This window comes from Salvelinus alpinus, chromosome 9, assembly GCF_045679555.1.
Source record: "Salvelinus alpinus chromosome 9, SLU_Salpinus.1, whole genome shotgun sequence".
Taxonomy (NCBI): domain Eukaryota; kingdom Metazoa; phylum Chordata; class Actinopteri; order Salmoniformes; family Salmonidae; genus Salvelinus; species Salvelinus alpinus.
Window position 1 is genome coordinate 44,319,041 of NC_092094.1, and position 22,701 is coordinate 44,341,741.

The 22,701-nt window shown below is 45.8% G+C and overlaps 1 protein-coding gene across 4 annotated transcripts in view; it reads left to right on the top strand.

Annotated features, from left to right (window-relative positions):
• LOC139530169 (SRSF protein kinase 2-like) overlaps positions 1–13,431 on the top strand; it is a 71,538-nt gene extending 58,107 nt beyond the window's left edge. For 2 of the 4 annotated variants that reach the window (XM_071326330.1, XM_071326332.1), the window contains 13 exons: positions 237–324; positions 510–597; positions 1,263–1,369; positions 2,042–2,207; positions 5,180–5,205; positions 5,364–5,676; positions 6,041–6,949; positions 7,124–7,239; positions 7,473–7,580; positions 7,728–7,797; positions 8,993–9,085; positions 9,723–9,815; positions 10,975–13,431. In XM_071326330.1, the coding sequence (XP_071182431.1) occupies positions 237–324; positions 510–597; positions 1,263–1,369; positions 2,042–2,207; positions 5,180–5,205; positions 5,364–5,676; positions 6,041–6,949; positions 7,124–7,239; positions 7,473–7,580; positions 7,728–7,797; positions 8,993–9,085; positions 9,723–9,815; positions 10,975–11,159 (2,362 nt within the window). In that variant the 3' untranslated portion in view covers positions 11,160–13,431. The remainder of the gene's footprint in view (positions 1–236; positions 325–509; positions 598–1,262; positions 1,370–2,041; positions 2,208–5,179; positions 5,206–5,363; positions 5,677–6,040; positions 6,950–7,123; positions 7,240–7,472; positions 7,581–7,727; positions 7,798–8,992; positions 9,086–9,722; positions 9,816–10,974) is intronic. The other 2 variants (XM_071326333.1, XM_071326334.1) reach the window with 2 other exon arrangements.
• Positions 13,432–22,701: the final 9,270 nt, after the last annotated feature.

Here is a 22,701-nt window from a genome sequence, read left to right on the forward strand (position 1 = left end):
GTCATAATGTCCTTGCTATATCGGAGGTGTTAACCATGTTGAAATTGTCATACACGATACGCTGATCCTCACATGGACGTTGTCATTGGATATGAAACCATTTCCAGTAAGCATCACTCCTGCAGTGTGTTTTTCTTTTATCTGGGATTGATTGGTTCACGTCCCGTGTTGAATAGCTCTGTTGTAGTCCATAATGTTATGGATGACACTGTATGTGACACTGTTTGCTGTTTCAGGGTGAAGAACTTTGTGGCGATGAAGGTGGTGAAGAGTGCTCAGCATTACACAGAGACAGCACTGGATGAGATCAAACTGCTCAGATGTGTGAGTAGGGGACTCTGGGTCATCAAAATGTCTGGGACGTGTGTGTGTGTGTGTGTGTGTGTGTGTGTGTGTGTGTGTGTGTGTGTGTGTGTGTGTGTGTGTGTGTGTGTGTGTGTGTGTGTGTGTTTCCCCATGTGTTTCTCACACCTCTCTCTCACACACCCTCCGTCCTCATCCCTCTCTAGGTGAGAGAGAGTGACCCCTCTGACCAAAACAAAGAAATGGTGGTTCAGCTGATAGACGACTTCAAGATCTCTGGAATCAACGGAATACGTATCCTTATCAGCAGAGGGTGTGTGTGTGTCAAGGTTTCCGTTAGCCAGTAATAGCCGGCTTTTGGCCAATATTTTTTGGGGAAAAGCCGATAAATAAAATTGGTGCCTGCCAATTGTCCTGGAAAATAATAAAAAATCCCATAGCAAAATAATGCTTTTTAGCATATTCATTGATAAAAATACCAGTCGATGTAAATACATTTGACTGGTCATGCTTATTGGTCTATAGGGCAATTTGCATAATTTAGTGGAATTGAATTGGCGTGCGGGTACAGTCTATTTGTTATGCACCTTATTTATCGCACGCATACAGATACAGAGCCTTTGAGCGGAAAATCTGTCAGACAGCTCCAGAGCTGCTGCGACAGCATCTCAAACAGTAAATGCATAGGCAACAGAAGACCGGCTTCATCAGCGCGTTACACACCACTTTGCAATGACCTGGAGGCCGTATGCATTTTGATAACATATACTTAACTGTTTGAAACCTGAACATTTTACTACATATAATGTAGTAATGTGTGTGTGTGTGTGTGTGTGTGTGTGTATTCATCAGTGCAGAAACATGCAGAAAACAGTGCAGAAACGTTCTGTTTGTTACCTATGACTTCCTCTATGTGTATTATAAAGTCGTGGTCCGTCCTCCTTGACCAGCTGTCCCAGATGTGTGTATGGTGTTTGAGGTTCTGGGGCACCATCTTCTAAAATGGATCATCAAGTCCAACTACCAGGGCCTTCCTCTACCCTGTGTCAAGAGTATTATCAAACAGGTATGACACACACACACACACACACACACACACACACACACACACACACACACACACACACACACACACACACACACACACACACACACACACACACAAATGTTCACCAACACCTGAACACACATCCTCATCAATATCCTTTCACACATACACTCCCTACACACACACATTCACACGTCACATTCACTTCCATCAACACTCTTTATTAGCACCAACAGAGAGGAACGCGAGGGATTTCCCCAGCCAGAGGCAGTACCTCAGGCCAGGTCAGGGTAGTACATGTTGTTGACTTCTCAAGGCCTTCACAGGCATTTCCCCTTCCCCCTTAAGAGCAGAGCAGCATGTGGACTGAACTTATCCCCTCATCTCTGCTGCTGCTCACGCAACTAAGCCGCTGCTGCTCCTACTTGACCCAGGGGTCTGAAACTGTTCTCAACTTCAATGCAAAGCGCCTGAAAACAAACACTGGCAACCGTGCACCCCCCCCCCTCCCCCCACACACACACACAAGCACGTGTAAACAACAACAGTAGCCTTGTCCCGAATGGAAGAAAGATGACTAAGATGAAAGGAATGGTTCATTTAGCGTTGCATCGGTGCGTGTTTAATCTGGGTCGGGTTTGTTTTTGTGTGTGTTTGCGTTTGGGCACGCTTGTGTTCCTGTGTGTGTAGGTTCTGCAGGGCTTGGACTACCTCCACAGCAAGTGTAAGATTGTCCACACGGACATCAAGCCGGAGAACATCCTGATGTGTGTGGACGATGCGTTTGTCCGCCGCATGGCCGTGGAGGCCACAGAGTGGCAGAAGGCCGGGGCACCCCCGCCCTCTGGATCAGCAGGTAGGGTATAGACCAGTGGGCCCTGTCCACCTCCCCTTACTCTCTCTCTCTGTAGAAGATAATATCAGAATAATTATAACCCAAAATCACAGGTTTTTTCGAAACCATCTGGCAAACTTTGAAGGTGAACTATCCCTCGAAGCTGCTGTATATACAAATAGCAGTGGTGGGAAAAAGTACCCAGTTGTCAAACTTGAGTAAAAGTAAAGATACCTAAATAGAAAATGAAATTCACCCAGTAAAATACTACTTATTTGGTTTTAAACATACTGAAGAATCAAAAGTAAATGTAAAAATAAAATATATTTAAATATCAAAAGTATAAATTATTTTAAATTCCTTATATTAAGCAAACCAGAAGGCACCATTTTCTTGCATTTTTCATTTACGGATAGCCAGGGGCATACTCCAACAATCAGACATAATTTACAAATGAAGCATTTGTGTTTAGTGAGTCTGCCAGATCAGAGGCAGTAGGGATGACCAGAGATGTTCTCTTGATAAGTGTGTGAATTGGACCATTTTCCTGTCCTGCTAAGCGTTCAAAATGTAACGAGCACTTTAGGGTGTCAGGGAAAATGTATGGAGTGTAAAGTACATTATTTTCTTTAGGAATGTAGAAATATATGTCAAAAATATGAATCGTATAGTACAGATATCCAAAACAGATACCTACTTAAGTAGTACTTTAAAGTATTTTTTACTTAAGTACTTTACACCACTGCCAAATAGTTAGTTATATTGTAGGCTTGTCCTCATTTCAGACTGAAGTGTTTTGGGAGTTTAACAGTGAATAGTGAATTGAATGACTTGTGGCTGTTCTTCCCTAAAGCCGTGTGGAGATCTGTACTTGACCTCAGGTTCAGTCTTTGTTGAATCAGTGCACTCTTTGTAGAGGAGTCATGAGAGTCAAATCCATTATAGACCATTTGATTATTATTGCTTAAAGACAATTTATATTGCTAGTATAGGGAAGTATCTGTCTCACAGTTTCAGTAGTTTGCAGTATAGTAGTAAGTATTGGTTATGATCAGCAGTACCCTGATGTCTATCAGTGTATCTGTCACAGCATTAATGAATCTATTCATCAAACGGACGAATCAATCGGATGAATCAATCAGTTCGGCGGTCCCTTAGTTTGTTGCTTCATCTTGCCAGCCTAAGCCAACCAGTCAATTTGGCTCGAGCTCTTTCCTAGTTTGATTGGCAGAGAGATTGCTTGAGAGCTCGCGGCTCCACTAAAAGCTAGCTGATAGTGATTACGGAAACGTGCCTTTAGCAAGGAGAGAGAGGAGGAGAGAGAGGAAGTGGAGTTGTTAAAAGTTTTTTATTTAGCCAGCGCACTCTTTGCTTCCACTCACAATTCCCCTATTGTCTTAGGCCTGATGTCCCTTCAACTTACCCTTCAAAATGTACTGTTTGTTTGTCCTGTCACGTGTGTGTCACTAGCAGAGTCAGGGGTCAAGTAGTGTCGACAACACACGGCTGGACACTTAGCTCTTCCAATAGTATCCCTCGAAATTTGACAGCTCGAAGTAGCTATAATTCCATGCCTTACTTTTCTTCACAAATCGCTAAGTCTTGTTCCATACACCGGTGGACACCACAGGAGGTTGGTGGCACCTTAATTGGGGAGGAAGGGCTCGTGGTAATGGCTGGAGAGGTATAAGTGGAATTGTATCAAATACATCAAACACATGGTTTCCAGGTGTTTGATGCCATTCCACTGGCTCCGTTCCAGACATTATTATGAGCCATCCTCCCCTCAGCAGCCTCCTGTGACTGACACATCTTCAGACTCCACACACACCTATGAGTCAGTTGGGAATGATGAGGGCTGTATGTGGGCACTGCGTAACACATGGAGAAAAGGTTGATTACTATGGATCTAGGACAAGGGAATAAAGCTGTCTGGAATTACTTAGATTACATCCTCCTTTCAACTCACACAGTTCACCCAAAGATTGTGTATGCATTCTCATCTACGGGGCTGCAGTGGAGCAGGTTGAGAGCTTCAAGTTCCTTGGTGTCCACATCACCAACAAACTAACATGGTCCAAGCACACCATGACAGTCGTGAAGCGGGCACGACAAAACCTATTCTCCCTCAGAAGACTGAAAAGATTTGGCATGGGTCCTCAGATCCTCAAAAGGTTATTCAGCTGCACTATCGAGAGCATCCTGACTGGTTGCATCACTGCCTGGTATGGCAACTGCTCGGCCTCCGACCGCAAGGTACTACAGAGGGTAGTGCGTACGGCCCAGTACATCACTGGGGCCAAGCTTCCTGCCGTCCAGGACCTCTACACCAGGCGGTGTCAGAGGAAGGCCCTAAAAATTGTCAAAGACTCCAGCCACCCTAGTCATAGACTGTTCTCTCTGCTACCACATGGGCAAGCGGTACCAGAGCGGCGATCTAGGTCCAAGAGGCATCTAAACAGCTTTTACCCCCAAGCCATAAGACTCCTGAACATCTAGTCAAATGGCTACCCAGACTATTTGCATTGCCCCATCCCACACCCACACACACACCCTCTTTACATCACTGCTACTCTCTGTTGTCATCTATGCATAGTCACTTAACTATACCTACATGTACATACTACCTCAACTAACCGGTGCCCCTGCACATTGACTCTGTACCGGCACCCCCCTGTATATATTGTTATTTTTTACTTCTGCTCTTTAATTACTTGTTACTTTTATCTCTTATTCTCATCCGTATTTTTTGAAACTGCACTGTTGGTTAGGGGCTCGTAAGTAAGCATTTCACTGTAAGGTCTACTGTTGTATTCGGTGCATGTGACTAATACAATTTGACTTAATTTTTGATTTGAAGTCTTTAAGAGGGTCTAAAAGATATGAGGTCTTATTCAGGGGTGCATATTATACAAGAGTGTGTGAGGGATGATGTGTTTGAAGTTGAACTTTCTCCAGACTCTGACTTGTATGACTCTGTTTCATCCCAACAGTCAGCACAGCACCACAGGTCAAATCGGTGAGTAGCCCAACGTTTTGTATTCACCTCATAAACAGAAAAACCTGATTATGCTGTCCAATGTTTTTCAAACTAATTGCAGTCGCTCAACAAATGGGTCAGTGTATCACTAACTGTAATAGACCCCTCCTGTCCTCTTCCTCTCTCCTCTCCTCTAGGTGGGGAAGATCTCGAAGAACAAGAAGAAGAAGCTGAAGAAGAAGCAGAAACGTCAGACCGAGCTGTTGGAGAGACGCATGCTGGAGATCGAGGCCCTGGAGAAAGAGGCTGAGAAACAGAGGGCCACAGAGGGCCCCGAAGGTGAGGGGTTGACCCACTCCCCAAAACACACACCCCGCAACGTGGCACTGGGGCCCGCCGTCGCACTGGGTGAGAGCGATGACGACGATGATGACGATGAAGAGGATGGAGACGAGGAGGAGGAAGGAGAGGCGGAGAGGGAGAGGCCCACCAGGCTAACCAATCACACCTGTGAGTTGACGTGGTTTGACTGTCAATCAGTGTGGTGGTGGTGATGGTTTTATGGTCATTCACTCAATGTGTTGGTTATTCACACATTCCGTAGTGTGTGTGACTCAGGGCTGTGTGGAATGGGAGTGAATGAGAACTGGAGGAGGATGGGCCCGCCTCCAACCTTTCACACTAGGCCTACTAGAGGGGAGCAATGTCAGGCTGATTCATAAACAACTACAGTCTAACCGAACCTCGATCTCTCTCTCTCTCTCTCTCTCTCTCCCTCTTTCTCCTTCTTTCTCTCCCTTCTTTCTCCTCTCTCCTCTCTCTCCCTTCTCCCTTTTTCACTCCTCCACTCTTTCTCTCCCCCTCCGCCTTTCAGGTGCTGCCCTGCCCCGGGAGCAGTCAGAGGTTCCCACCACGCCAGAGGCAGCAGCAGAGCCGGAGGGGGAGCCCACCCCCAGCCCTGCTCCAGACACAGAGACACAGACCCCCACGCCCACCCCCACCACACCTGGGGATGGCAACACAGCCAATCCAGAGAGCGAGGCGGAGGAGGAGGACGAGAAGGAGGATTGGAAAGAGGCCGTAAAGGAAGAGGAAGAGGAGGAGGAGGATGGGGAAGATGACGAAGAGGATGAAGAGGACTTGGTTACAGCTCCGTCCGAGCCACCGCCGGCGGTAGAGAAAGAGGAGAAGGATAGGAGGACAGAGGAGGAGGAGAAGAGTGAGGAGACCAAGGAGCAGGAAACGGACAAAGAGGAAGAGGACGATGACGACGATGATGACGATGACGATGATGATGATGAAGAAGACGATGACGCCGATGAAACAGAGACGGGCGCTAACGACCTCAGCAACTCCATATCCACCGCCACGGGCCAGAACAACAACACCCCCAAAACCAACGGCCACGTCCTACTGGGGGGTGAGGAGAGGGAGAGGGAGAGAGGTCCCAGAGCCAACCATCCAGTCCCTACCTCCTCCCCCATCCATCTGCACTGCCCCCTGGTGGAGTCAGAGTTCAGCTGCACGGACAGGGACCAAAGCTCCCTCAGCTCCTTCTATGAGCTCTTCAACGGCGAGGTGGTTACGCCAGGCCTGACCAACGGGGCGCAGCGCCACAGGGGCACGGCGCCACGCTTCCCCGAGTTGCCGCTGGACCCCGACCCGGGAATCCCCGTCACAGTGGGCGGAGCTGGTCACACAGGGGGTGCGACCTCCCCTCACAGCCCCACTGCAGACCGCAGCCGTACTGTGTCGTTGTCTAGCACCGGGGACATGCCTAAAGGTGAGGTGTTTCTCCCTTTCTCTCTCCCTCGTTCTCTCTTGTTCTCTCTCTTTCACACACATGTATGAACAACACAGATGTGCATGTACAGTACATAAAGTCACAGAGACACACATTTGCTGTACATAATCTGCCTGTCCTTCTCAACAACATTAACCCGTTTATCTAAACTAGATGATGTGGTTCTAGCCAAGGCCAAAGCAGCAGACCTGCTGGTTAACCCCCTGGACCCCCGCAACGCTGACACACTCCGAGTCAAGATAGCTGACCTGGGCAACGCCTGCTGGGTGGTAAGACGTGTGTGTCTGTGTGTGTGTGTGTGTGTGTGTGTGTGTGTGTGTGTGTGTGTGTTTGTGTGTGTGTGTGTGTGTGTGTGTGTGTGTGTGTGTGTGTGTGTGTGTGTGTGTGTGTGTGTGTGTGTGTGTGCGCGTGCGTGCGTGTCTGTGGTGTTTTACAATAAAGTAATTTGCAGTATAATCCGTAGTCGTTAAACTATCTCCTTTCTCTCCTTTCTCTTTCCCAGCACAAGCACTTCACAGAGGACATCCAGACCAGACAGTACCGCTCCATAGAGGTTCTGATAGGAGCTGGCTACAGCACTCCTGCTGACATTTGGAGCACCGCCTGCATGGTGAGCACACACACACACACACACACACACACACACACACACACACACACACACACACACACACACACACACACACACACACACACACACACACACACACACACACACAGTGCTGATGGATGATCCTGTCCTGTGTGTGTCCTGCAGGCGTTTGAGCTGGCTACAGGAGACTACCTGTTTGAGCCCCACTCTGGGGAGGACTACTCCCGGGATGAGGGTCAGTCTCTACATATTATAATAATACTGCACTTTATCGATCTACATATGATTATAGTGACATAGGATTCAGCTGTTTTAATATTTGCTGTCGTTACCGTTGATTTTGAAGGTGTTTAGACTGAGTAACCGTGTGGTTTCAGCTGTTGATCTGTCCTTTTTGAGATTTGCTCAACTAAATTAAGTGGTAGCACTTAGTAAGATGGTAATACCTTGTAGTACTAGCAGATTGGAGATAGTATAATGGCTTAATTGTAAATACTTTTGTATTGCAATGGGCCCAAAATAGAACATTCTTGAACGGGTTAAAGATGTCACAACAGATTTGAGTATAGTCCCCTCTAGTTTTCCTATCCACTAGTGTCTCTCTATCTACCCTCACCTTCTACATCTTTACCCTCACTCAACCTATCCCCGGATCTACATCTATACCTGACCTGACTCATCCTGCCTTGTCACGCCCTATCCCTGTATTAACATCCACACTCCCTACACTTCCCTATCCCGCTCATCCTCTATACCGGCTCACTCCTGGTCCCCACTCCCCACCCGCCCCCATGCTGTCCATCGCGAAGCCCTAGGTCCAGTTGACCTCCTGCACACTGTCACCTCAACCCTCTTGTTGATCTCATGTCCAGCCATCCACATTTGACTCCATAAATACCATGTTAACAATACTACACCACCATACTTCACCAAAATGGGACTTGAACGATAATTCACCATACTATCGACATAAATGGCATGTAGTCAATATGTATGGACAGATACTGCCATGATATCTTCATTGACGACAATGAGAGCCACCATATTTGGTGATGAGTCTCTCAGATTCAAAGATAATAGATGCATGTCTCTCTACTCCAAACCCACTGCACTCTCTACTCCATCTCACCGCCTCTGGTGTGGGGTCACTAACACTGAGCTCTCTGTCTCTTCCTCTTTCACTCTTTCCACCTCTTCCAACTCTGCCTTCCTTACTTGTCCTACTTTCTTGTTCTCCTTTTCCTCCTTCCTTCCTTCCCTCCTCTCCTCATCTCAATCTCCCGGTTCCTTGTCCTCCTTTTCCGCTCTCCTTTATCTTTTCACCCTATTCTCCCTCTCTCCTTGTCCTCCTTTCCCTGTTCCTCTTCCTCCTTTCTCCCTCTCTCCTCTTCCTCCCCCTGCTTTCTCCTTTCTCCCTCTCTCCTCTGTAGACCATATAGCCCACATCATTGAGCTGCTGGGCGTTATTCCACGGCACTTTGCGCTCTCCGGAAAATATTCCCGGGAGTTCTTCAACCGAAGAGGTAGCACCAGGGAAAGTTCTTGTGGGACGGAGACACAAAGACGCCCGAGCACACACAGTGACTCAGACAGACAGACGGACGGACAGACATGAATATAGACACAGTGGAATGGGAATTGTATAAGCAGTCCAAAAGCAATAAGGGGTTTTGCAGCAAGTTGCCTGGCTGCCAAGACACCATTGGTGTGCACCAGAGGAGGCTGGTGGTAGGAGCTATAGGAGGACGGGCTCGTTGTAATGGCTGCAATGGAATCAATGGAACGGGGTCGAACACGTGGTTTCCGTGTGTTTGGTAGCATTCCATGATTTCATTCCAGCCATTACAACGAGCCCGTCCTCCTATAGCTCCTCCCACCAGCCTCCTCTGGTGTGCACAGCTGTTCAAGACCGCACATGAAGCAGGAACAATATGTCTGTTTGCTTTATTTCACAAATTTAGTCATAGCCCTCTCCAGTACCTTCTGGAGAGACTTACTGTCCCGTCAGTCAGTCAGTCTGTCCGTCTATCAGTGTGGTGTCTCCAGGCAGCAGTGTGTCCATCCATCCCTCCAGTGTGTATGTGTGTGTGTGTGTGTGTGTGCATGCTGTAATGCCGTGCCTGTTCTCTTGTGGTGTGGGCTGTGGCGGCCGGGGTTCAGATCACATCGCTCTGATCACGGAGCTTCTGGGGAAGGTTCCACGCAAAGTGGTCGCCGCCGGGAAGTACAGCCGAGAGTTTTTCTCCAAGAAAGGTAACGTCATGACGAGGTACTACCCCAACGAGGCAGACAGGAATACACAACAGTATTTATCTCTAAATATTAGTACATGTAACAAAGCTAGTCGTCGGTAGTATTTGAGTAGTGTGTCCACCTAGAAATACAAACAGTACATCCATTAGAAAATGTGCGTTTTCAAGCTTTGGTTATAAATATCTTGCTAGTTTCACCAGTATTAGCATAGTAACTTTATCCCTACCTGTACATATCTACCTTAATTACCTTGTACTCCTGCTCATCAACTCGGTTCTGGTACCCCCCGTGTATATAGCCAAGTTATCATTACTCATGGTGTATTTATTCCTCATGTTATTATCTTTGTATTATTTTTCTATTTTTCTCTCTGCATTGTTGGGAAGTAAGCATTTCACTGTTAAGTGTACACCTGTTGTTTACGAAGCATGTGACAAACCAGATTTGATTTGAGCCACTTGACTGAGTTCTGAGTACTATCCTCCCTGAGTCTACAGCCTGTCTACCAGTCTATGTGTGTTACCTCTGTGTCTCTCTTTGGTAAGTGTCTGTGTCTTTAGAAACAGTATGCTACCCTGCTGCTAGCCTGCTTCTCTCGTGTTCCAGTCATGGGGCTCTAATATTCTGATTACAGCTCCTTTTCTTTGATGTTCTCTGTCTCTCTCTCCCTCGCTCTATCAAAGGTCTCGTCTGGTGTAAAAGGATGTCTTAATTCATTCTCCTTTTATCTCTCTATGCTCTTAATGTGTTCTGACGGACTCAGTCGCTCGCTACTCCAGGCCCTTGATTTGCCTTTCTTGGGCCTTGTCTCAATAGTCTTAAGCTTCTGTCCTTTTCTTCAGCTATGGTACGCTGTAAGTAATGTTAAATAATGACAGTGAAAGCAATGTGAGGAAGCCTTGCTTCCACCAATTCAGTGTAGATGAAAGCAAAGAGACATGGAAAGGATGCCACTGTGGAGTATTGAGATGCAGCCCGGGTTCTTCTCTCTTCTCTGTCTCTCTCTTAATCTCTCTCTCTTGCTTCTCTCTCTCTCTCTCTCTCTCTCTTGCTCTCTCACTCTTTCTCTCTCATGGTTAGTCTACAAATCATAGCGCTTTAACTAATTACTCTTCCTTTCTCTCTCTCTATTTCTCTCTCTCTCTACCTCCCCCTGTAGGTGAGCTGAGGCACATCACCAAGCTGAAGCCCTGGTCCCTGTTTGATGTGTTGGTGGAGAAGTATGGCTGGGCCCCTGAGGACGCCGGCCATTTCACCCACTTCCTGCTGCCCATGCTGGAGATGGTCCCCGAAAAGAGGGCCTCGGCTGGGGACTGCCTCAGCCACCCCTGGCTCAACTCGTAGCGACACCAGCCCCCCCCCTAGTGGCAGCCTCCACACACTGCTCAAAGCTAGGCACTCAAGACTGGAGCGAGAGGGAGAGGGGGGAGGAGGAGAGGGAAATGGGAGACTTTCTCGGGTCCTGCCCTGCCTCGCCCTGAGCCCTCCACACACACACACACACACACACACACACACACACACATAGGCATGCACACATGCAAAACAAACACCCACAGAGCCTCAGCAGGTAGAAACCACAAGGCTGTCATAGACCAGATAGAGAAAAGCTGCTCCTCTGCGGTCATCCCCATAAGTCCCATACAACCCCTCACAGGAGGAATAGAGCGGCCCAGGAATGGAGTTGAACGGAGTCAAACTTCCACGATTCTAGACAGGTAGGACAGAGATCCCTGCACAACATTGGGAGCAGCCATGGTCAGTACTGTGTCTTCCAAGACATCTCCTACTTAGAAAGACCATGCAGTCTGAACAGAAACTAACCCGCTCATATGAATGGGTTCTCTGCAATGTCCTGAACCTAGACCTGTCCTCCACCCTGGGTTTCCTATTGGAAGTCAATTAGCACCTCTATCAGAATGCTGACTGTGTGATAGCTCCATCTGCCTGACCTTACAACAGCACGGCCTAAACCTGCTGAGGCAGAAGTGTGTGTGTGTTATTAGTCTGGGTCTGCACTGCACATTCTGTAGGTGTGTATGTACGTCCCTCTCCTACAAAGGCGCAACAAGACTTCCAGATTAGGAGTCGGCCCTTCACCCTACTCCTCCTCTCATCCCTCTCCAGCCACTGCCCCCTCCCTCACTCTGTAGGAGTACTGTGCCCCCCCCTGTCCAGGACTGAAGCAGTGTTGTTGAACTGTTTACATCCCCCCCCAAAGCCCCAGTCCCCTGCCCTGTTCAGCCACCCAGCCAACAACACAGCTCCAGTCCCATCCCCGGCCACCAGGGTGCCCCAGAACTGAACTGCTACCACACAGACAGACATACAGGCAGACAGGGCACGGAACAAACAAAGATCCTAAAGACTGATGCTCGATGAACCGGACTGCTTGATCTGTAAAGAGTTTAACTGTCGTGAAAAGGAGTGAAGTGTACGGAGAGGCTGATTGACAGGAAGGGATGATGATGGTAATGATGGACGAGTTGTACATTTCATTGGTTCGTTGTTTTAGTTTTCTTCCTGTCTTTTTATTTCAAAAGCGAAAGGAGTCGCTTGCGTTTACCTTTTTGGTGCCCCGTGTGAGGTTATCCAAGTTCCCTTGTTTCCTTTTTCGAATCCTTCCTCCCTTTGACATTCCTGATTCAGTCACACCATTCCTGACCTCTTTTCGTCTTTATCCTTAAAACAAGAACAATCCTTATGAGTCCATGTGGCGTGGCACGTTTACCAGATATGATTATTCCCCCTTGTAACCTACAGAGGAAACCCTCAAACTTGATCCTGAGCTTCTCCAGAAGGGGTTAGTCAAATGGAGGTTGCACTTGTCTTTGTAGATGTTGTTCAGGGATATATCTTTGTACATAACTCTGAGATCCGGCTCTGGAGATAAGACCGACGTACAGAATTGGAAAAAAAACACATGCATCATTCCTAAAAGAGGCTGTCACATGGACATGGATCTGTCCTCCAGAGCAGACAGTGGCGAGAGGCTGAGCCATTCTGGAGGCCACCAGAATATCGAACTGTGCCACTCTGTGGCTGATGAGGGTACTGCGTTCCTGCACACTGCAGCGCCTCTCAGTGCCAATGCTCCTACGTTCCACTCCACTTCTCTCTCTCACACTCATCACAATTAGTCCAGTTGCCTATTTTTCGCAATAAAATAAAAATGAGTATAAGTAAATGGTGAGATATTTTTTAAAATATTTAATTAATTTAAAGAAGAAAAAAAAAGATACAAAAATTATCTGGTTGTTGTGAAAGTGACCGAATCTCGTCCTATTGAGGTGATTGTGTTTGTCTGTTTTAGAGATGTTATTTCTTTTGTAATTATTATTGTTATATTATTATTACTGTAATTAATCTGATTCGTTATTTTTTACTCAGTTGTCACCTCTTCCTCCCCTCTTACATGAACAGGGCTGCTCTGTTTGGACTTGTGACGGTGATGAAATTTATCAAACATTTTTGCAATAATAGTAAATTATGATTTTTTTGCACCAAAAGCTCCTGATCTCACTCTCAGCCATGCTGACTGTTCTTCCTGACATCGACAGAATCGTGTCTCTTTTCTGTGTTTTTCATTGACAGATTTAATAAAATTGTAAATTAATGGAGTCTTGATGTGGTCTTTGAAAGTTTACAGCAGTTTTCATTAAATACTATTATTATTGTAACTTGTGTATTGAGGATAAGAGACAAAAGCTGAGATTTTGATGCATTTTCAAACCAGCCTTGAGACATGCATATAAAATACATTTCACTAGTGAGTGTAAAAAGACAACAACAAAAAAACTTCAAAATGGCAATGTATTGTTATCACTCAGAATGCTGAGGTCAGTTGACTTGACACACATTATTACATTCTAATACTCACTAAACGATTTTACCTAGCCATCAGACAACATTATTCTAACTGCATGACATTGCATTATTCTAATTGCACGCTAAAAGAGTATCCTAACAATACCCTGAGATTACTAGAATAGTATAAAACAATATTCTAAGGATTGTCACTAAATCAGATATATGTTAAAACTCACTTCTATTTTATTTAAGGGAAAATACTCTGCAGTGCTTACAGATAGTGTAAGCACAACTGTCAGTCAGTTTTAAAACACAGGTAAATCACATGCACCTTCAAGTATAAATGCTGTTTGTCTGACCAGCAGGTAAGGGAAATAGTGTTCAAGGCATGAGACTTACATACTGTAGGACTATAGAACAGTTTACCATGGTAGTTATTACAATATTTGGACACCTTAACCAAGCAATGATTCACATTTCACAGGTAAAAGGTACATTACAACAATGTATACGTTGAGTCATTCACTAATGTAACATGCAGAAGGCCAGGAGTTTTTACCAACCACCTGACCAGGAAATACTCTGGGCCCTTACAATGTCAAGAAGAACTCTAGACCCTAAATATCAGGAATCTGTGGTAGTGTTTGAGAGCATCAATTCTTCTGACTGTTTTACAAATCACCTTGCACCTTAAATATTTATGATGTTTAGATAAGTCAGTCGGGTCAGTCAATGATGCTATCAAACACAGCCTATGGCAGATGTAGTGATATGTGGGTGTTGTGAGGGGAGTCGGGCATTCTTGAGCAGCAGGGGCTTGGCCAGGTCCAGAATGTCTAGGTTAGGGTCCAGAGACCTCCCCAGCCCCTCCAGCATCATGATGGCAAACACAATGATGCAAAGTTACTCTCCAACTTCACCTGTAGAGAGGCAAACAAACCACAACGTCAACAGCAGTCTTGGTAGCAAACTCACATACTGTACATCAATGGAGGCTGCTGAAGGGAGGATGGCTCATAATAATGTCTGGAACGGAGCGAATGGAATGACATCAAACCCATGGAAACCATGTGTTTGATACCATTCCACCTATTCCGCTCCAGCCATTACCATGAGCCCGTCCTCCGCAATCAAGGTGCCACAAACCTCCCACACAAATACACAAATAGAATAACACACTTATGAAGAAGAGACCCTGATTAGTACACTATTGCACTTCAAACAAGAAACACACAAACTAAATTGCACAACTAATTGCATTAGTACTGTACAAAGTTAGAGGTGCACTATTTGATAGATTCCCCCGCTCCCCCTACCTCGGGCTTCCAGTGGGGAGACCTGAGGTCAACCTACCTCCGCCCCCTCCCCATATCGTACTTCTGAGTGGGAGACCTTCCCAGGCAGTAGCCTGCCTAGCTCACAAACTAGAATCAGGGCGCCCATTCCAACAAGGTTAATTTACCCACAGTCCAACACGGTGACATGATATCATTGACGTGACGTGCAAATGAGCGATAGAAAACCAATCGCGCAAATGTCACCATTCGGAATATTTTTTATATTTTTTTGTGCGGGCGCCCCATGCCGCCCCCTGCTACCCATGTCGCCTATGCCTAAATCCGCCACTGCGCCGAATACAACTGTAAAACGCTTTGCTTCACTACCTCTTCCCAGCAACGCAGAGTTTAAAAATACAAATAGTAACAGAAGAGGAATAAAATACACAATGGAGTTATACACACACACACACACTATATATAAAAACAAATATGCATAACAAATATCCTCAAATAAAAGGTGACATTCTGTACTGTCACCTCATATAAAACATTTGATCTCGAATCCAAAATGCTGGAGTACAGAGCCAAATTAAACATTTTAGCTTCACTGTCCAAAAAAATAAGTAAGGGAGTTTATACAGTGCCTTTGGAAAGTATTCAGACCCCTTTACTTTTTCCACATTTTGATACATTACAGCCTTAATCTAAAATGGATTAAATAAAACAAATTTGTCATCAATCTACATACAATACCCCATAATGACAAAGTGAAAACAGGTTTATGGAATTTTTGCTAATGTATGTAAAAATACTTTTTAAAATACCTTAATACCCTTTGATATCAGACTCAAATTTGAGCTCAGGTACATGTTTTTGAGCTCAGATGAAGAATGGCGCCGAAGGAGATGGCCGCCGTTTTACGATCCTGTAACCAATTGTGCTATTGTGTATGTTTTTAACGTTATTTGTAAATTATTTTGTGGCGGCAGGTAGCCTAGTGGTTAGAGCGTGGGGCCAGTAACCGAAAGGTTGCTGGATCGAATCCCCGAGCTGACAAGGTAAAAATCTGTTGTTCTGCCCCTGAATAAGACAGTTAACCAACTGTTCCCTGGTAAGCCGTCATTGCAATTAAGAATATGTTCGTAACTGGCTTGCCTAGTTAAATAAAGGTAATCTACCTTTACCATCGGTCCTATTATCCAGCGTACAATCAATCGATACTAAAATAGACAAACTACAAGCACGTATATCCCACCAACGGGACATTAAAAACTGTAATATCTTATGTTTCACAGAGTCGTGGCTGAACGACGACATGATTAACATACAGCTGGCGGGTGTTAAGCTTTTTCGGCAGGATAGAACAGCGACCTCTGGTAAGGCAAGGGGCGGCGGCCTATGCATGTTTGTAAACAACAGCTGGTGCACGAAATCTAGGGAAGTCTCAAGGTTTGTCTTGCCTGAGGTAGAGTATCTCATGATAAGCTGTAGACCACACTATTTACCAAGAGAGTTTACATCTATATTTTTTGTAGCTGTCTATATACCACCGCAGACGGATGCTGGCACTAAGACCGCACTCAATGAGCTGTATACGGTGCTCCTAGTGGCCGGGGACTTTAATGCAGGGAAACTCAAATTCTATTAGCATGTTAAATGTGCAACCAGATGGAAAAAAAACTCTAGACCACCTTTTCTCCACATACAGAAATGTGTACAAAGCTCTCCCTCGCCCTCCATTTGGCAAATCTGACCATAATTCTATCCTCCTGATTCCTGCTTACAAGCAAAAACTAACGCAGGAAGCACCAGTGATTCGTTCAATAAGAAAGTGGTCAGATGATGCAGATGCTAAGCTATAGGACTGTTTTGCTAGCACAGACTGGAATATGTTCCGGGATTCTTCCAATGGCATTGAGGCATACACCACATCAGTCACTGGCTTCATCAATAAGTGCATCGATGACATCGTCCCAACAGTGACCGTACGTACATATCCAAACCAGAAGCCATGAATTACCTGCAACATCCGCACTGAGCTAAAGGGTAGAGCTGCCGCTTTCAAGGAGCGACAACCCGGAAGCTTATAAGAAATCCAGCTATGCCCTCCAACGAACCATCAAACAGGCAAAGCGTCATTACAGGACTAAGACTGAATCGTACTACACCGGCTCCGCCGCTCGTCGGATGTGGCAGGGCTTGCAAACTATTACAGACTACGCTAAGAATATGTCGAAGATAAATACACAGATGAGAGGACTAGAATTAACGATCAATGGAAATAGTGTTTTTTTCTGTAATAGGGAATTATTTATCAATGGGTCAGAGACATGGGAGGAATTTGTCTATACAGTGAGCCTGAAATAGGATACTTGTTATTTGGCCATTGGCCCAGTTGTACTGGAAGGACTTCTAATTGGTCAACCACAGGCTAGGGCTTGGTTATAAAACTGCATTCTGTCCCTTTGTTCTGTGGAGAGAACCACAGGGGAGAATCACTGGGAGAGAATTAATGAGGACAGGGAAGCATGAACATCTGCCATCTACCTCTCAGCATAACTATGATTTATCCTATTTGAATAACCCTATTTTCCTCCCCCGATTTGCTTTGGGGTCTGTGTTATTAAAGAATACCATCAACTGCTAACACTACAAAGGGAAGCACAGCCACGAGCTGCCCAGTGACACAAATCTACCAAAGGTGCTAAATTAATTCTGAGCTCGATTCAACGTAAGCAACACTGAAACACGCATAAGAGCACCAGCTGTTCCGGATGACTGTGTGATCACGCTCTCCGTAGTGGATGTGAGTAAGACCTTTAAACAGGTCAACATTCACAAGGCCGCAGGGCTAGACAGATTACCAGGACATGTACTCCGAGCATGCACTGACCAACTGTCAAGTGTCTTCACTGACATTTTCAGCCTGTCCCTAACTGAGTCTGCAATACCAACATGTTTCAAGCAGACCACCATAGTCCCTGTGCCCAAGAACTTTAAGGTAACCTGCCTAAATGACTACCGACCTGTAGCACTCACTTCTGTAGCCATGAAATGCTTTGAAAGGCTGGTCATGGCTCACATCAACACCATTATCCCAGAAACCCTAGACCCACTCCAATTTGCATACCGCCCCAACAGATCCATAGATGATGCAATCTCTATTGCACTCAACACTGCCCTTTCCCACCTGGATAAAAGGAACACCTATGTGAGAATGCTATTCACTGACTACTGCTCAGTGTTCAACACCATAGTGCCCTCAAAGTTCATCACTAAGCTAAGGACCCTGGGACTAAACACCTCCCTCTGCAACTGGATCCTGGACTTCCTGACGGGCCGCCCCCAGGTGATAAGGGTAGGGAACAACACATCTGCCACGCTGATCCTCAACATGGGGGCCCCTCAGGGGTGCGTGCTCAATCCCCTTCTGTACTCCCTGTTAACTCATGACTGCATGGCCAGGCACGACTCCAACACCATCATCAAGTTTGCCGATGACACAACAGTGATAGGCCTGATCACCAACAACAATGAGACAGCCTATAGGGAGGAGGTCAGAGACCTGGTCGTGTGGTGCCAGGACAACAAACTCTCCCTCAATGTGGTCAAGACAAAGGAGATGATTGTGGACTACAGGAAAAGGAGGACTGAGCACACCCCCATTATCATCGATGCCCCCCATTCTGTAGTGGAACAAGTTGAGAGCTTCAAGTTCCTTGGTGTCCACATCACCAACAAACTAACATGGTCCAAAAACACTAAGACAGTCGTGAAGAGGGCACGACAAAGCCAATTCCCCTCAGAAGACTGAAAAGATTTGGCATGGGTCCTCAGATCCTCAAAAGGTTCTACAGCTGCACCATCGAGACCATCCTGACTGGTTGCATCACTGCCTGGTATAGCAACTGCTCGGCCTCCGACCGCAAAGCACTACAAAGGGTAGTACGTACGGCCCAGTACATCTCTGGGGCCAAGCTTCCTGCCATCCAGGACCTCTATATCAGGCGGTGCCAGAGGAAGGCCATACAAATTGTCAAAGACTCCAGCCACCCTAGTCATAGATTGTTCTCTCTGCTACTGCACGGCAAGCGGTCGAGGTCCAAAAGGCTTCTTAACAGCTTCTACCGCCAAGCCATAAGACTCCTGAACAGCTAATCAAAGGGCTACCCAGACCCCTCTTTTACGCTGCTGCTACTCCCTGTTTATAATCTATGCATAGTCACTTTAACTCTACCTACATATTACCTCAATTACCTCAACTAACCAGTGCCCCCGCTCATTGACTCTGTACCGGTACCCCCTGTATATAGCCTCGCTGGTTATTTTACTGCTGCTGTTTAATTATTTGTTACTTTTATTTTCTATTTTCTATTTTTACTTATCTATGTTTTACTTAACACTTATTTTTATTTGTTTTCAACTTCTTAGAGCATTGTTGGTTAAGGGCTTGTAAGTAAGCATTTCACTGTAAGGTCTACTACACCTGTTGTATTTGGCACATGTGACAAATACGATTTGATTTGAGGTGCATCCTGTTTCCATTGATCATCCTTGAGATGTTTCTACAACTTGATTGGAGTTCACCTGCGTTAAATTCAATTGATTGGACATGATTTGGAAAGGCACACACCTGTCTATATTAAGGTCCCACAGTTGACAGTGCATGTCAGAGCGAAAACACAGCCATTGGGTCGAAGGAATTGTCCTTAGAGCTCCGAGACAGAATTGTGTCGAGGCACAGATCTGGGGAAGGGTAGCAAAAAATGTCTGCAGCACTGAAGGTCCCCAAGAACACAGTGACCTCCATCATTCTTAAATGGAAGAAGTTTAGACCCACCAAGACTCTTCCTTGAGCTGGCCACCCAGCTAAACTGAGCAATCAGGGGAGAAGGGACTTGGTCAGGGAGGTGACCAAAAATCCGATGGTCACTTACAGAGCTCCAGAGTTCCTCTGTGGAGATGGGAGAACCTTCCAGAAGGACAACCATCTCTGCAGCACTCCACCAATCAGGCCTTTATGGTAGAGTGGCCAGTCGGAAGCCACTCCTCAGTAAAAGGCACATGACAACCCGCTTGGAGTTTTCCAAAAGGCACCTAAAGACTCTCAGACCATGAGAAACAAGATTCTGTGGTCTGATGAAACCAAGATGGAACTCTTTGGCCTGAATGCCAAGCGTCACGTCTGGAGGAAACCTGGCACCATCCCTACGGTGAAGCATGGTGGTAGCAGCATCATAATGTAGGGATGTTTTTCAGCGGCAGGGACTGGGAGACTAGTCAGGATCGAGGGAAAGATGAACGGAGCAGAGAGATCCTTGATTATGACCTGCTCCAGAGCGCTCAGGACCTCAGACTGGGGTGAAGTGTCACCTTCCAACAGGACAACGACCCTAAGCACACAGCCAAGACAACGCAGGAGTGGCTTAGGGACAAGTCTCTGAATGTCCTTGAGTGGCCCAGCCAGAGCTCAGATTTGAACCCGGTCAAACATTTCTGGAGAAACTCCCCAAATACAGGTGTGCCAAGCTTGTAGCATCATACCCAAGAAGTCTCGATGCTGCCAAAGGTGCTTCAACAAAGTATTGAGCAAGGGTCTGGATACTTATGTAAATGTAATATTTCCATTTAAAATTTTAATACATTTGCAAAAATTTCCAAAAACCTAGTTTTGCTTTGTCATTATGGGGTATTGTGTGTAGATTAATGAGGGGGGGAAACGATTTAATACATTTTAGAATAAGGCTGTAACGTAACAAAATGTGGAAAAGTCAAGGGGTCTGAATACTTTCCAAATACACTGTATAATAGGTTTCAAATATGCAGAGGTCACAAGACTGGACATGATTAGGCGATCTCACCATATTGAGACTTCCATCCTGGAAATTCTCTGCTTCCCCCTTAGATGGCCCTTAGGGCTCAGGTAGTTGGATATGGGCTCACTCTAAAACAGCAAAGATGTCATTTCTTCAAACTTTCCCATTGTGTTTCAATTGGTGTTGTGTCATATTTCCACCTGTTATTCGTATTAGGCATCTTGGTGAAGTGGCCATCTCAACTTTGGTTATGGAAAATATATTTCACAGCGGTTTAGATTGTACAATGATTATGTTCACTATACTTGCTTGTTTTGTTACATAAACTGAAATTAGGCGAACTATTAGAATTTTTGCAATGAGGAAATGGCGGAGCGATTTCTACATAGTGCACCTTTAAAAAAAAAAAACATCCACATCCATACAATAATGTAATGGTTTGAAAAAAAATGATTGTGCTCATGACACGATAAAGTCATTTCAATACATTAAGCTTATTTTTAAATTATGTAGATAAAATATATATGTTTTCTGCAGGAATTCACACATAGAGTGTGCAGATGTTGGGGTGTCCAAAAGAGGGAGACACAGGACAAGGTGATGCAGACAATGGTTTCCATGCTTAAAATGATTGTTCAAGTGTTCGAATCATCATTAGATACATAATTTAATTGTACATGTTGTCATTAATAAAAATTAAATGGAGAGAGTATCGTCAATGTAAATTGTCCCGTGCAATTTTTATGAATTGTTCAGCAGTCTAATGGCTTGGGTGTAGAAGCTGTTGAGGAGCCTTTTCGTCCTAGACTTGGTGCTCCGGTACAGCTTGCTGTGCGGTAGCAGAGAAAACAGCACTAGGTGACTGGAGTCTCTGACAATTTTATGGGCTTTGGATGGCAGGAAGGCAGGAAGATGGATGCCCTGGATGGCAGGAAGCTTGGCCCCAGTGATGTACTGGGCCGTTCGCACTACCCTCTGTAGCGCCTTACGGTCAGATGCCGAGCAGTTGCCATACCAGGCGGTGATGCAACCGGTCAGGATGCTCTCGATGGTGCAGCTGTAGAACCTTTTGAGGATCTGGGGGCCCTTGCCAAATCTTTTCAGTCTCCTGAGGGGGAAAAGATTTTGTCGTGCCCTCTTCACGACTGTCTTGGTATGTTTGGACCATGATAGTTTGTTGGTGATGTGGACACCAAGGAACTTGAAACTCTCGACTCGCTCCACTACAGCCCTGTCGATGTTAATTGGGGCCTGTTCGGCGCGCCTTTTCCTGTAGTCCACGATCAGCTCCTTTGTCTTGCTCACATTGAGGGAGAGGTTGTTGTCCTGGCATCACACTGCCAGTTCTTTGACCTCCTCCCTATAGGCCGTCTCATCGTTGTCGGTGATCAGGCCTACCACTGTTGTGTCGTCCGCAAACTTAAGGAGGGTGTTGGAGTCGTGTTTGGCCACGCAGTCGTGGGTGAACAGGGAATACAGGAGGGGACTAAGTACACACCCCTGAGGGGCCCCAGTGTTAAGGATCAGTGTGGCAGGCGTATTGTTGCCTACTCTTACCACCTGGGGGTGGCCCGTCAGGAAGTCCAGGATCCAGTTGCAGAGTGAGGTGTTTAGTCCCAGAGTCCTTAGCTTAGTGATGAGCTTCGTGGGCACTATGGTGTTGAACGCTGAGCTGTAGTCAATGAACAGCATTCTCACATAGGTGTTCCTTTTGTCCAGGTGAGAAAGGGCGGTGTGGAGTGCGATTGAGATTGTGGATCTGTTGGGGTGGTAAGCAAATTGGATGCAGTTAGTGCATTAATCTTAAGATAGCTAGGTGAGACAACCACATATTACAGTTGTAGTAAGTACATTTTTCCTCAAAGAAGTTATCAGAAAAGTGAGTGCTAGTATGAAAATACTTTACTAAAATTCCCCTTGACAGACTATACCAACAACAACACATATTGAAATACAAATAAACGTATTTTGCAGAGATGA